The 15,307-nt window shown below is 42.2% G+C and overlaps 1 protein-coding gene across 1 annotated transcript in view; it reads right to left on the bottom strand.

Annotated features, from left to right (window-relative positions):
- Positions 1-15,307, bottom strand: part of LAMC1 (laminin subunit gamma 1) — a 121,790-nt gene that overhangs the window by 35,435 nt on the left and 71,048 nt on the right. The window contains exons 2-5 of the mRNA XM_038542252.1: positions 8,860-9,164; positions 5,523-5,653; positions 3,486-3,652; positions 416-604 (exon numbers count right to left, since the gene is read on the bottom strand). Of these exons, the coding sequence (XP_038398180.1) occupies positions 416-604; positions 3,486-3,652; positions 5,523-5,653; positions 8,860-9,164 (792 nt within the window). The remainder of the gene's footprint in view (positions 1-415; positions 605-3,485; positions 3,653-5,522; positions 5,654-8,859; positions 9,165-15,307) is intronic.

The raw sequence follows: 15,307 nt of genomic DNA, 5'->3' as shown, positions 1-15,307 counted from the left end.
AGAGCACTCCACATCTGTGAACACACACGAACATACTGAGAAAGTTTAGCCCTTTACGGATCGTAAACTAAACAAAATCATTAACAGGGAAGGACTCACAAAGCAGTTAACCTTTTCCAGTCAAAGTTCATATGGTCTCTAGGATCATGTTACTAATTATTTACACAAAACCATTACTCAGGCCAGCCCCACACTTATTTATATACACCAGAAAATCATCGGAAAGTTTAACTTGATTAAACAGAGTGGAGGTTGGGGAGTCAGGAAGATCCGGAGTCGTTTACGTGTTACTATAATGTACACAATTCCATACTTCACCTGTGCAGATGCCCAGGAAGCAGAGCTTTTTTTCAGGGGAGACAAGGAGTACTTCTGTTTGTCTTTCAATCCATCAGGCTGATGCTGGAGGACTTACCTACAGGACTACAGTGACATGGAGAGCAGGCTTCATGGCTCACAAGGCGGAAGAAATTCTCCCGGCACCTCTCACAGTTGGCACCATCTGTGTTACCCTGGCAGTTGGTACAGTGGCCACCATGGCCGGTGGACCGATATAGTTCAGGGTCAAAGTAGCACTCCTGGGATCGGCCATTACAGTCACAGGCTGTCGGCCAAAACATAGGAGTTGAGTCAGATCCACGTTCCTTTGATGAATGGCATTTCAAAAGACTAAGAAAACCAAACCATGATTTCCCACATCTCCATAGCACAATGGGCAGTAGAATAAGAACGTCCACTTAATGCATCGTTCATTTAAAAACAAAAACAGTAGGTCAATAAAGGCTTTAGATAGCCAGGTTATCAGTTTACTAAGAAACGTTCTTATCAAAAACAATGCCATCATAAAACACCAGAATTCCTGAACTTGGGCATCTCCAGGGAATTGTTTATATGCAAGTAAAAGGCAAGTCAAATTGCAACTTGTCTGAATCTTTATCCTTCGTTCTAATACCAACTCCAACAACAGAGGGCTTTATATGCAGGCTTTAATTTACCTTAACTTTTCAGGTCCCAGACAATTGAAATACAGTAAGACACTAACTTTCGAAGTGCCAGATTACTTGCATGGCCAGACTGGCGTAACCTGAGACACATGGGTTAAAATTAGCACTTCTGTAGATGGAAGCAGAACTGAAGGGAAATCTAGCTTCACCAGACACATCCTTCTACTGGGGAGCCACAACGCCAACTGGGTCCTCTGTTAAGTAGCTATATTCCCTACAGAACACAACTATATTTTAAGAACAAGTATATGGAGTTATAGAACTTCTTTTCCATACTTATAGTAAGTTTATTTTCTTAGAATTATTGATTCTACACTAAGTATAGGCAGTATCTTGGGCACTAAACACAATTTTATTTGATTTCAGATAAAGCAAATTGTTTTTAAAAAATGTTAGAATATATTTTTCTTTTTTTCACCTCCTTCTTTATAATCTGTTCTTTTGTACTATTATACTTGAAAACATTTTGGAAACTTGAATTACTGGCACCAAATATTAGAGTTGTGTTAAGTAACTCGTAGAGTTGCCTTTCTCTTCTTCATTGGCTATTTCTCTTCCCTCAAGCCTCCTTAGATAATCCTGCACATCCCATCCCCAGCCAAACCCAGCCCATCCCCACCCTAAATGGTTTGGTGCTCTGGGACCATGAAGCAGAACAGTTCCCTTGACTACACAGGTGAAGCAGACACTGTTGTTTCCTTCATCAGCTAGTAAGAGAGAAGGCTCTAATTTTCTCTTCTCCAATCCCAGCATCCTGACAATATTGTAGTACTATTCTAACCTCCAGAAACTTCATTCTTTGAAAAGCTGAAGTGACCCAAGGAAGAAGGCAAATTGCTTTAGTTCCTCATCAAACTCCTTTAGAAATTATATTCAGTCCATTTCCCGGTGGTAAACTGGCAATACATGGTTATGCTTTTTTCATAATGTTCCTGGAGAGACTCAAAATATGACCCTATCACTTAGAAAAATACTTTTGAAATACATGTGTACGTTTATTTAAATATCATATCATAGGGGTATTTCAGTGTTTCTGTTAAGACTTTTATCATGTTGCTTCTAACACCAGCTATTACGCTTCAGTAAAGGAACTGAAGCTCAAGCAAGTGCCTAAGAATTCTAGAGGAGGCTGCACAATTTATCTTTAAATCTGAGATTTGCTGAGGAAAAGGGAAGATAAGAAAAACTGCTCTAGGCAACTAACAAATAGTCATGAGTCAAGATATTGGTTGTTTCTCAAGGTTTCTAACAATAATTCCAGTGAATTCAGAGTATCCTTCTTATTCCTTTTTTTTTTCTTTTTAAAGATTTTATTTATTCATTCATGAGAGACAGAGAGAAAGAGAGGCAGTGACACAGGCAGAGGGAGAAGCAGGCTCCATGAAGGGAGCCTGACGTTGGAACTCAATCCCGGGACTCTAGGATCACGCCCTGGGCCGAAGGCAGGCGCTAAACCGCTGAGCCACCCAGGGATCCCCCTTCTTCTTATTCCTTTATTAAGAGTATATGATAGGCAATATTGATAAGGTCAGAAAAAATTATCGCTGCTTTAAAAGTTTCTTATTTTTAAGTCCTTGACAAAGCATGATTGCGTAGTTTCGTGGTTCCTTTCTGAGGCTTCTTTCTCTATCTGTTCAAAATAAACCAAGCCATTACAAAAGGATAAAATGATGTGCAATCTTTTTCCTTTTACCCTTTTCTAGAACTACTAGGACCTACTTTCCTTCCCAAAGTCACCCACCTCTGCATGGGAGGAGTAAGAAAATCCTCCCCTTTGTGCTCTTTAGAAATAAGGAAATGGGGCAGCCCCGGTGGCGCAGCTGTTTGGCGCCGCCTGCAGCCCAGGGTGTGATCCTGGAGACCCAGGATGGAGTCCCGCATCGGGCTCCCTGCATGGAGTCTGCTTCTCCCTCTGCCTCTCTCTCTCTGTCTCTATGAATAAATAAATAAAATCTTAAAAAAAAAAAAAAAAAAAGAAATAAGGAAATGTGTTTTAAGAAACGAAGGAAAAATAATTTTGAGAAATAATCATTTGAACGGCAGTCCTACTTTAGAACTTGACCTACCCAACACATGTTAATCAGTGACCCCGACTGCTTGCATAAATGACCATTGGTAGGAGAATATTTTGTGTGCATCAAAGACAAGACCAGAGAAACCATGTTTTATGGCAGGCTACACTGGCCCAGGACTTGGATCTAAGTGAAGTTCTGAACCTTAGAGATGCTGCTCCCAGTCTGATATGTGTGTTCATGAAGGAAACACAAACGAACCTACTTTATATTGGTAGCCAATTGCCTGCATCTATGATTTTCCTCTGATGTGCATGTAGTTTACCATTCTTTGCTCTCAAATTACAGAAGCAGCACTGCCTTTCAGAGTTTTCCTTTCAAGGAGGAACAGAAGGAAGTCACCCATTCCTTCTCCCCACTCTGGAAGTTCTCAAGATAATTTAACAGACTGAGGCCAAGGGGCACTCACGCAGGCATTCACTGGCGCTCTCGGCAGTTGCCCTCCTCCACGGCCGGTCGTTGAAGAAAGGCAGACACTTTTCACAGTCTACCCCATAAGTATTATGTTTGCAATTACACACCAACTTGTCAAATTCATTCTTCACACACTCACTTGCATGTCCGTTGCATTTACACCTGGGAAGAGAACAGACAATCAAAAATATGAAGGGGCCATAAAGTCACAGAAATAGATGCAGAAACATGATGTACAAAGAGAACTAAACACAACCCCAGGATGTATTTCTGGTTTTACCATTCAAGACTGTAAACTGAGGAACTAAACAAAATTAAATAATGAATGTTTGAGTTTTCAGGTAAAAAGGAAGAATCAAACAAGCAAACTCCCCCACCCTAAAACATCTGTATTTTACAAGGAATGGGGCATTAACCAGACACAGGAAGAAAGTGTCTAACAATTTTGGAGCCTTCAATGATTTCTAGGATCTCTTCCTGAAGTCAACTGTGTCAAGCAGCAGCCAAGTGTGGAGGTCAAGCAGAGCAAGGACCTGGGAGCCTGGCTGCATGGGTTTGGAACCCTGCCCTATGACTTACGAATGTAACTTAACCCCTATGCCTTACCTGTAAAATAGGGATGATGAAAATGTCAATTTCACAAGTTATTGGGAGGATCAAGAAGCTGCTTAATTTATGTGCTTAGGATTGTGCAGGCACAAGTCAAAAATTCGGTCAGCTGTTACCCATCCTAATGATTTTAAAGTACCCAGATCTGAAGGTAATAAGAGACATCTAACACCTCACCACCATATGGAACTCTGATACTCCCTCAGGTTGTTTGGGGCAAGGATCCCTGCAGGATCCCTTGATGCAGGTACAATCATAAGGGACTCATGGAAATGCCCATGAATACTAAAACTTGCTCTGGTGCCCTGATGTTTCCCTCACTGCCTTCTTTAAAGATAGAAGCTGTTCCAGAGCTCCCACCACTACTTCATAATACGTTTCAAACCTTTCCAAAACATCTTCAGTATACCAGGATAAATCCCAAATTCATATCCCCAGCTTTCATCTATCCATCCTTGACTGGTACACAAATTCAGATGTCCCCCATAACCTAAAATTTTACACGTCTACAACTAAACTCATCATCTCCCTACATTAGCCCATCTTCTTCATTTCCTTAATAGTACCACCATTCTCCTGATCATTAAACCTTAAAATCATCTTTGACTAAAGTCCTGATAATTCTCGCCTCACAATAAAATCCATCTAAAACGTTCCTTTCCATTCTATTGTCACCACCCTGATGTCAGGTATTTGTCACCTAACACCTGGATCACAGCATCATAACAAGAATATGAATTCTCTCAATAGTACTCTACTTTCACCTTGCCTACAATTAATTTTCCTCACCACTCTTTAGACATCAGAGGCCTACTCTAAAATAGTATATGATTTATCACTGATTAGTCTCTAACACCTTTCACTCCATCAATTCTACAAATTCACAGAAAAGATTTTCTTTAAGCCTTGTAGGTCTATAATCTCCCAACCCTACATTTCTGCTCATTACATGCCCATCCTCTTGCATCCCACCCACACAACCTCCTTCCTTATTCAAACTCTACCCATTCTTTAAAGCCTAGCTTAGTTCCCCCATCTGCTTCTCTAGACTGACAGTTCTGTTTCATTCTCTGACCTATGGCCTCTTTTAATCTAAAATATGTTTTCATTTTTCACATGTTCATACATCGCCTGCCCCATTCACTTTGTAGGGCCCAAGAAGGTCAAATCCTTCTCAGTAGGTGAATGTCTCATGTTTCCTTCCTTGGTGGCTTCAGAGATTCTATCGCAGAGCTTTGCACTGAAGTGCCCAGGAGGAATTCACCAAGTGTGCTGATTTGACAAGGTTTTAGAAAACCTAATTACCTTGTTTCCAGGATAATGAGGTCTAACAACATTACTAATATGGTTGTAAGCAAGTTGCTACCTTCACTTCTAACCTAAAACCCCAGTCACTTTGAAAGTTATTTAATAGTTTACTTACCTACCACCCACAGCAAAATCAGAGATTGCGTAATAATAGGACTTGAGAACTTTGGGGTCGTTAAACACTTCATCTCCAAAAGTGTTCAGGCGATTGAGAGTTACTCTGATGTCAGTAGCAGTTACCCATTCCTGTCGGGAGGGGAAAAAAAGAAAAGAAAAGAGAAAACAGAAAAAAGTAAAGGGACTGAAGATGAGAGACATAAATGGAACAAAATTTTCTAAATTTTTCAGTTAATATATAATGTGACTTATGTCCTCTTCTAGCATTAAATCTGTTATAATGTTTAATATGACTTCCTTAATTTCCTAATATTTTTCTCCTTGACTCTTCTCTTCTTTTATTGAAGTTGTGTGACCACTCAGAGTCCCAAAAGTAGGAATAATACTCGTTTCTTCACATGGATGTTGAGAAGCTTAAATGAAATATACTTTTAAATGCTTAGCATACAGGAGGTATTCAACACACATGTCCCTTCTCTCCACCTTGTATCCATACCCCCAATTCAGTCAGAGAAACCAGCACAGAGCTCATGGGGCACCACGGTGGCATTAGGTATGCTGGTCATTGCCTTCTCCTGCCCATTTTGTACCATCTGTCTCTTCTTCCATCCCCAATCCACTACTGAAGAGATCTGGGAGAGACATTCAAGTACAAAATAATAAAGCATTACACTGGCCAGAACCAATCAGATGTAGTTTTTGTTTTGATCTTTTCCAAATCCAAATCTTTTCCAAATTTTGATCTTTTGATCCTTCCCTGGCCACCCAATCTAAAATTACTGCCCACCCCAACACCCTTTTTCACTTCCCTGTTTTATTTATATTGTCTGTTTCCACTACAACCCCTGCCACCCTGCTACTGCTGCCACTACCAAGACGGTAAGCCCCAGGAGGGCAGGACTTATTTGCTTTGTGGACTGCAGTTCCCTTGGTGTTTAGCATTCAGTAGGTGCTCAAATAACATTTGCTAAGCAAATGAAAAAATCTGAAGAAACCACAACTGATCAAATTGGTACGTGTGCTATAATGACAGAGGACAAGAATGAAAGCTAGTTTTTCTCTAGGTTTTATGAGATCTAAGCCCTTATAATAAATGCCCTTTCATCGAGCTAATTTTAGTCAGATGTTTACATCTGTGGTAGATTGTTATAATAATGATTCCAATGAATCATGTCTGCCAGTGTCCACACCCCGTGTAGTCCTTTTCCACCCTGATTCTAGGCTAGGGCATGTGATTTGCTTTTGCCCAGGGGACGTGAGCAAATGTGCTGCAGCAGAAGTCTGATAAGCATGTGAGCACTGGGACTTACCCTATGGAATACTTCTGCCACCAAGTGAGGAAGCCTAGTCTAGCTTCCTTGAAGCTAGTAAGACCACAAGGAGAGAGAAATCCAACTCCCAGCCAACCTGCCAGCGAGTGAGCCCAGACCAACAGAGAATCATGAGAAATCATAAAGCTTAACGTAAATCGTTAAGTTTTAGAGTAGCGTATTATGTTTGACCACCCAAGACACCATTTCCATGTAAAGTCCTATTCTATGACTGCATATCAGCATCACCCGTGGAGACGCAACAAGCAAGTGCAGAGCTGCTGGCGTCTGTGTTTTCAGAAGGCTCCCCATGAGACAGGGAGGCACACCCCTGATTAAGAAGCACTGTTCAAACCATGCCAAACACCTGGCATAGAGAGCAACACAGAGGGCTCATAAAAGCTAATCCCTATGAAGCCTCCAAGTATAATTAGAAAGGAGAAGAGATGATGATTCCACTGCATCCAAACTTGGAACTCCAATAACAACTCCCACTCATGGCCACAACGCTAGGAATCTTTTAGTCGTCTATAATGTAAATAGCTAAACATATCTCTGTATTTCATGCTTATTATATCTCCTTTGAGCTTCATCTTTATCACTGCTCTCCTTAAATAAAAGCTTCTCAAGGGCTGAGTCTAACCCATTTTTTCCATAATGGGCATCTTAAAAAGAACGGGCTCTGGAGCCAGACTTTCTAGGTTTTGAATGCCAGATCTGCTGCTTAAAACTGTGCGATTTGGCGCCAGTTATTTGATCTCTTCTGATAAATGACATCAAGGTCTCACCTGTAAAATGGAGATAAAAGAAGTATCTACCTGCAGAGTTACCATGAGGGTTAAAAGTAAACTGTATATAGAGTGTATATATACGTATATAGTAAATATAGCTAATATACCTAAAGGGCTTAGAACGCTGCTTGGCACATTATAGTCCACTACAGTAAGTGCTATAATAAATGCTGATTATTGGGCAGCCCGGGTGGCTCAGCGGTTGAGCACCTGTCTTTGACTCAGGGTGTGATCCTGCAGTCCTGGGATTGAGTCCCACATAGAGCTCCCTGCATGGAGCCTGCTTCTCCCTCTGCCTGTGTCTCTGCCTCTCCCTCTCTGTCTCTCATGAATAAATAAATAAAATCTTTTAAAAAAATAAAAATAGGGATCCCTGGGTGGCTCAGCGGTTGGGTGTCTGCCTTCGGCCCAGGGCGTGATCCTGGAGACCCAGGATCGAGTCCCATGTCGGGCTCCTTGCATGGAGCCTGCTTCTCCCTCTGCTTCTCTCTCTCCCTGTGTCTCTCATGAATAAATAAATAAAATCTAAAAATAAAAAATAAAAAGAAAAAGAAATGCTGATTATTATTATAAATCAGCACATGCTTAGTAATATTCGTATCCAATGAAACCAGGGTCTCTTCTCCCATCTGGAGATCACAGCTTCTGGAGAAAGGGTCATATCAGCTATCCTGTCAAATCAGTTATCATTGCCAAATAAGCTCAAGTCAAATCAGCTAACTCTCCTTGGCAACCGGGTATGAAAACTAGAGCTCGGGATCCCTGGGTGGCGCAGCAGTTTAGCGCCTGCTTTTGGCCCAGGGCGTGATCCTGGAGACCCGGGATCAAATCCCATGTCGGGCTCCCGGTGCATGGAGCCTGCTTCTCCCTCTGCCTGTGTCTCTGCCTCTCTCTCTCTCCTCTCTGTGCATTCTCATGAATAAATAAATAAAATCTTTATAAATAAATAAATATATATATATATATTTCTAAAATTTATTTCCCAGAATATAGTGGCAGCTACATGAGAACACAAGAACATCACGTGGGTGACAGGAACAAAGCAACTTTCCTTCATATACTGAGAATACACAGGAGAGCAGAATAAAATCCACTGTCTGTCCTGCTGGAATAGATGCTACTCCTACCCTTACTTCTGAAGTAGGACCATAGGCCTCCATATAGCAATCTTGCTGCATCCTGCATGCATATGAAAGAACTAACGGGCTACAAAGCCAACTTCTGGACACGTTACCTGCAGCACAGGGCTATTGTCAAAGTTGTAGGCACTGGGCCTTCCTTCTAGGGTCGAAAAGGCCACGTTGCCCCCGGTTAGAGGGGAAATGTCACTGAATTCATCGGTGCACAAGGCCTGCTGCTCATCTCCTCCTGTCCTGATGAAGCCGCGGTTTGCCTTTGAGTAGGTGTTCTCGCAGGAGCCACTATAGTACTGGTAAGGAATCCAGGGCCCATCTTCCCGTGTGCGCTTGTAAATGGCGAAGCTCTCTGGGCGGCTGGTATGGAACTTGAGGCGCACATACGTGATGTCGAAAGCTTTTCCTGTGGGACAAACATGAAGTTCATAAGTTATATGTATGAAGCAAAGAAATTCCCTCTATTCCCAATTTGCTTTGGAACTTGACAAAGGGAGGATACACCCTAGACGAAGATGGTTCTAGAACCCACAACACATTGGCTATGTCCAATAGGCAATTCTAAACCTGGAAATTAAAAAAAAAAAACACAAAACCTGGAAATAGTGTGCATTTTGACAAGTTATACTTGGGTTCATAAGTTGGCTCATAAAAGCTTGTTTAGGACACACATTGTTTAAATCTTATTTGCCATGAAAAATGGCAGCTGTACTTACACTATTTTTTTTTTTAATTTATTTATTATAGTCACACACACACACACAGAGAGAGAGAGAGAGAGAAGCAGAGACACAGGCAGAGGGAGAAGCAGGCTCCATGCACTGGGAGCCCGACGTGGGATTCGATCCCGGGTCTCCAGGATCGCGCCCTGGGCCAAAGGCAGGCGCCAAACCGCTGCGCCACCCAGGGATCCCTGTACTTACACTATTAAACAAAACCAAAACTGAATAAAATAGTGCATTTATTCTTAATGCTGGTGCTTCAGCAAAAGCAATTTAATTAAAAAAAAACAGAAAAGAAAATATTTGTTGACTTTCTAGATGGGTATTCTGGAAACTTTCAAGGTATTTAAAAACTCATTCTATTAACTATAATGTTACTTCTCAATGCAGAAGACTATCTTGAATACTATTATTCTACTTATCTATCAAGTTAAGAGAGGAATTTGAGAAAGAGAAAAGGACAGTGATTAAGAGATGGGGCAGAGAGTAGAGCAGGAATGAAGAAAAAATTCCTCCAGCAGCTGAACAAAAAGAGAAAAAAGAGAGAGAGAAAAGGAGAGAGGGGACTTTGAAGAAGTTGTTTGCGTATGTTCAAAGAATACACAAGATCCAAACACTGAGCAAGAAAGGATAGCAAAATGAAGGAGCCACTGGTCTGCTGTCACTCTGGAGGAAGAACCATTGGTCATACAGCTCCCTAGGGCAGCCAGGGCACAGTCTAATGGCTGGGACAGCTTGGTTGCCAGCCAGCATGTCATTAGGTGGGTCAAAATGATAAAGTCCAACTGTTTTTTTTTTTTTTTTTTTTTTTTTTTTTATTTATTTATGATAGCCACAGAGAGAGAGAGAGAGGAGGCAGAGACACAGGCAGAGGGAGAAGCAGGCTCCATGCACCGGGAGCCCGATGTGGGATTCGATCCCGGGTCTCCAGGATCGCGCCCTGGGCCAAAGGCAGGCGCCAAACCACTGCGCCACCCAGGGATCCAAGTCCAACTGTTTTTAATCACCTTTCATTCACCAACTGGATCTTTCCATCTCTGACAATATAGATTCTCTGCAACTTCTATGCTATAGTGAAGATCACAGATTGGCCAACAAGTATTTGTTGGGCACAACTACACGTTCAGTCCTCTGCTGTGTACTTTGGGGGACAGGATGTGTTAGACATAGAAGGTCCTTGCACTCAAGGAGCTGACAGTTTTTCCTCCCCAAGTGAATTGATTCTGCAGGAAGTAACATACTTGTCCTCTCCTACAAAGCCCACAGAAAAGGAATTCCTGCACAGTCTCAGAAGTGTTGAGGAGAGACTTCTGCCATCTTGTTACTTCCTCATATCCACTCATCCCTAGGGGAGAAGGAGTGACGGTCACCTGTAGCCAGTATGCTTCTCGGCTCACTCTCCAGCCACCGGCGGGAGGGCCTCCCCTCCTGCCCTCCTCAATGCAAGACAGTATGTCTGCCTTAATGCCAGGGAGGCCCGCGGCTGTTCTACTACTAGATATGGGACTACATGGATGAGTTTCACTGGGCTAGAGAGGTAGGGGAGGGAAAGAGCAGAAAGCCCAGGTAAGTCATGTATCCAGGCTCTATTCTTTAATACAGTATTATCTATAATAAAATTAATATGAGCCATAACTAATTTGTAGGTGGTCAAGATCTTAAAAGAGAAGTTCGATTAACTGTGCATGAAACATACACACACACAGTTTTGAACTCAAAGGTGCGTGGCATGAGGAAAAGAATGCAGGACTAGGCACTGTGAGACCTGAGCTCAGGTTCTGGCTCCTTCAATGACTAGCTGTGTGATTTCTGCTCTGCCATCCTCTCTTCTGCAAAAATGAGGGTATGATCCCTGTGCCACCTTTCTCAAAGAGCTGTTAGAAGGTCAAACTAAGATCTTGCATATACTTGGCTAATTGCAAAACTCTATACAAATATGAGGCATTATTATAATAAGAGTTTAGAAGAAAATTCCTGAATTAGGATCCTGGATATGTTCACATATAAGGGTCCGATTGTACGAGTGACTACATACAGTTGCCTAAGAACATTATACAAATCTGAATCTTCCGCCTAAGATTCAGTACGTTTTGCCTAGACACAGGTTATGCAAATCTAGTTTACACCCTACCTGTTAAAAGAATGAAAATTTAACCTCTATCTCTTTACTGTATCAAAAATGTTAAAATGTTACTCTTGAATGAGGGGTGGATTTATAATATAGTATCTATGGCATTCCAGAGACTAAGATATTCTGGAATGGTAAAACAATTGAGTTTTATTCAGGAACAGGTGATTTGGGATGCTCAAAGTCTGACTCACTAATCTGTGGATTATGGATTACCCTGCTTTTCTACTCTGTCTCGATTTCTGACATCTCATTGTTCTTTAACAAGTCAACCTGCAGGAAACTGATCAAAGGAGAGAAGATAAAATGGAGCAGGGAATACTTTGTTCCAGACTAAAATCTGCACTACAGAGCCACACTCTGAAAGAAACCGGCTTATGTGGTCACTCTCACTGCTGCCACAGACACAGAGCAATGGGTAGCAGAACATGAGTAAGCAACTTTGCTAGCCTTAAACTTTGAAGCAAACTAGTTTGCTGGCACTGGCCCTACCTCACTAAGCCTTGTTTTCAGAGCTGCCTATTTCATTCTAACTCACAGCAACAGTTGGAAGAGAAAAAAGAGCTCTGTGGCAATCTGTAAAGGAGGCTCACACATTCCACATGACAAGACAGCCACGGGTACCACCCTCAGAGTTCAAGCCAATCCAGGAGTGGATACAGACCATTGCAATTCCACGTGATGAGTGCCTTAATAGGGGACATGTACAAAGTTTTGGGAGCATGGAGGAAAGTCCCCTAAGCTGGATTTGCAGGATCAAAACACATTTTCTAGAAGAAGTGACGTCTACGTCCGGGACCTTAGGAATGCAGAGGAATTACCTAAAACAAACAGCGATCAGTTGTCTAGGCAAATTAAACAGCATGTATGAAAGCCCAGAGACCACAGAGGAGTGATTTCTGAGGAGTGAATAGAGCAAGAACTGGAGGGTGGCTGGAGACAGGTTCACCAGGAAGGAGAGCAGGCCAAGCCTGAGGCCACATTAAAGAGCAACTTCAGCCTAAGGGCAATGGTGAGCCACTGAAGCATTTATACAGGAAATATATGATGAGATTTTTTAAAATTTTTTAAAGATTTTGAGAGACAGACAGTCTCTGAGAGCCAAGGGAGGGACAGAGGGGGAAGGAGCAGGAAAGGGAGACAACCCCAAGCAGACTCCATGAAAGTATGAAGCCCAGTGACCCTGAGATCATCACTTGGGCTGAAATCAAGAGTTGGCCACTTAACTGACTGAGCTACCCAGGTGCCCCCAGATTTAATTTTCAAAAAGATCGCTCTGGCCACTGCCACTGGGTAGAGATGAGATTGGAAAGGACAAGACTTATAGTTGGTAGAACAGTTAAGACAATGTCGTAGTAGTCCTGGAGAGATGACAGTGGCTGACAGCTAGAATGGAGAGAAATGAGTGGATTTGGGTGAGGTGGAGGAGGCTGACCTCAGTAGTAACAGTAACATATGGATTGTAAGGGGGAAAGGGAGCCATTTCTGAAGCCTTCTCTACTTCTAGTCTGTGAACATGCTATTTCACTGTCAAAGCTCCTTTTCCAGAAATAAGATGGAAGGATTAAAAATCACATTGTTTTCTAATTTAAAAACAAGTAGATGGAGAGTAGAACCATCCCTCAAATAAAGGCCAGGGGAGGTTAAGCAGGATTGGAGGCAGGGGCGGGATGTGGAGAGGAGTTCAACTTTGGATATGCTAGTTGTAAGGTGCCTGAGGGTCATCTAAACAAGAGGAAATGTCTAGCTGGGAGTTGGATATAAGTGGTCTGCAAGCCTGAGAGAGATGTCTGAGTTAGATACACAGATTGGCAGATTGGCAGATGGATGGATAATGAAGGTTGGGTATGGTGAGACCAATGAGGCAAGTGTGCTGAGTGAGGAGAGAGCAGACTTTTAAGATCACCCTGAGGGCATTAACATTTAAGCACAGTAGGACTGCAGAGAAGGCTGTGAGGCCCAAGAGAGGACAACAAGTAAAAGAGTATAAATATGGAAGCCAAGAGGGTTTGAGGAGGAAATAATAAATGGTGTTAAAATATGCTAAGAGTCATGTAAGACAATAACTGAGATGTCCATTGGCTTCAAGCTACAAACAGGTTGCTGCTGTACCTCCTGAGAGCAGTCCTGTGGGCAGAGTGGGTGGGACTGAAGATGAACGGCAGATATGAGGTAAGGATGTAGTCAACGACATCTGGCTAAAGGGGAGAGGAAGAGGAGAAGACAATAGTGGGATGGGACACTGGGTCATGGAAGATTTTTCTTTCTTTTTTGTTTTTTTAGATAGGAGATATGATGCTGTATTACATGCTGTTGTGCTCAAGTCCCCGAAGGGGGAAGGCTAAATGTGGATACAAGGTGGGGAAATAAGAACAGGATTCTGTGCTGGTGAAAGAACTGGTTCCATGCCAGAGAAAACCTGCACCCTTGCTTTCTCTCTGGGTTCCAATGCAAGTGACTGAGTAGGTTTTAGGGAATGGAAGTTGAAAGAGTTCTGATGACTTCATCTTCTCTGTGCAATGAAAATTAAAGATACCTGCTAAGGGGGAGGGGTTGAGAGCAAAGCCAGTGGGGAATATCTGCAGAGGGGAGAGACTTCCTAAAAGCCACTGAAGAGGCCAGCAGAGGAAGCAGACCAGATGAAAAGAAGGCTTGCTAGGCAGAGACAGGGCTGCCGGGACAAGGGCAATGGGTTATGACTTTGTATAGACATTTTTGTGTGGGTATAATTTTCCATAGTCACTTCGCACCCCGTTTATAGATAACAGACAAAGGGTCTGAAATCACTTCAAGGAATTTGGAATCTAATCTGAATAAAATGGGAAGCCAATACGGACAATGGAGAAGAGTCAAGTGTTAGTTTATCTACCCACAATTACCTGGAGTCCTGCATAATCAAGAACTGTGAAACTAAGTAGCTGGGTTTTATTCCATAAAACAACTGCTAATTGAGACCTGTCAAGTATGTCTGTTCTCATTCTCTCTCTTCCTCACCATACCTTCCTACTCTTTATCTATCTATCCTACTCGTTTCACAGTGGACAAAGTAAAAAGATCTAAATTGTAGATCAATAGAACACAAGACCAAGTCTCTGGATTCCCAGTCCAATGATAGCTACTCTACTATTTTTACCCTGTGGGAGCATCCAAAAGTAGACAGTATGACTCTAAGCCAAACAATTAAGAAAATCAGCAAACAGAAGTCTAGAAAGTACTGAGCAACTATATAACTAGAACATCTTCCCCCTCCCACCTCATGTTCGTGCGCATGAAGACTAATCTCTAATACACACCCTCAAGAAAATATTTAGCTTCTGAATGTTCTACTGCTTTTCCCTTTCTCCTGCTGCATTCCTTCTGTAAACAAAAAGACTCAAGTACAGATGCTTAGAATGAAGCACACAAAATTAACTAATACTTCCTGTTCTGACTCCTTCAGTTCATGCTGGCTGAGGGAATGAGAGAAGTGGAGGGGGCCCTCTGAACAATGAGAATCCAGCCTTTGTTAATGCAGGGCCAAGCCAAGGAATTCTGCTTAAGCCTCCTACATGGTGAAGTATTTCTAATCTCTCTGAGTAGGGGAGAAACCCTTCCTGCCTTAGAATTGGAATCAAGTATTGACTGCTGGAGAACATAAATGCCTCTCTGTTATGTGCAACTCCAAGGAATTCCATGAGGATCTTGTGAAACAGCCTCCTT

This window comes from Canis lupus, chromosome 7 (assembly GCF_011100685.1).
Source record: "Canis lupus familiaris isolate Mischka breed German Shepherd chromosome 7, alternate assembly UU_Cfam_GSD_1.0, whole genome shotgun sequence".
Taxonomy (NCBI): domain Eukaryota; kingdom Metazoa; phylum Chordata; class Mammalia; order Carnivora; family Canidae; genus Canis; species Canis lupus.
This window is presented reverse-complemented; position numbering and strand designations above follow the sequence as displayed.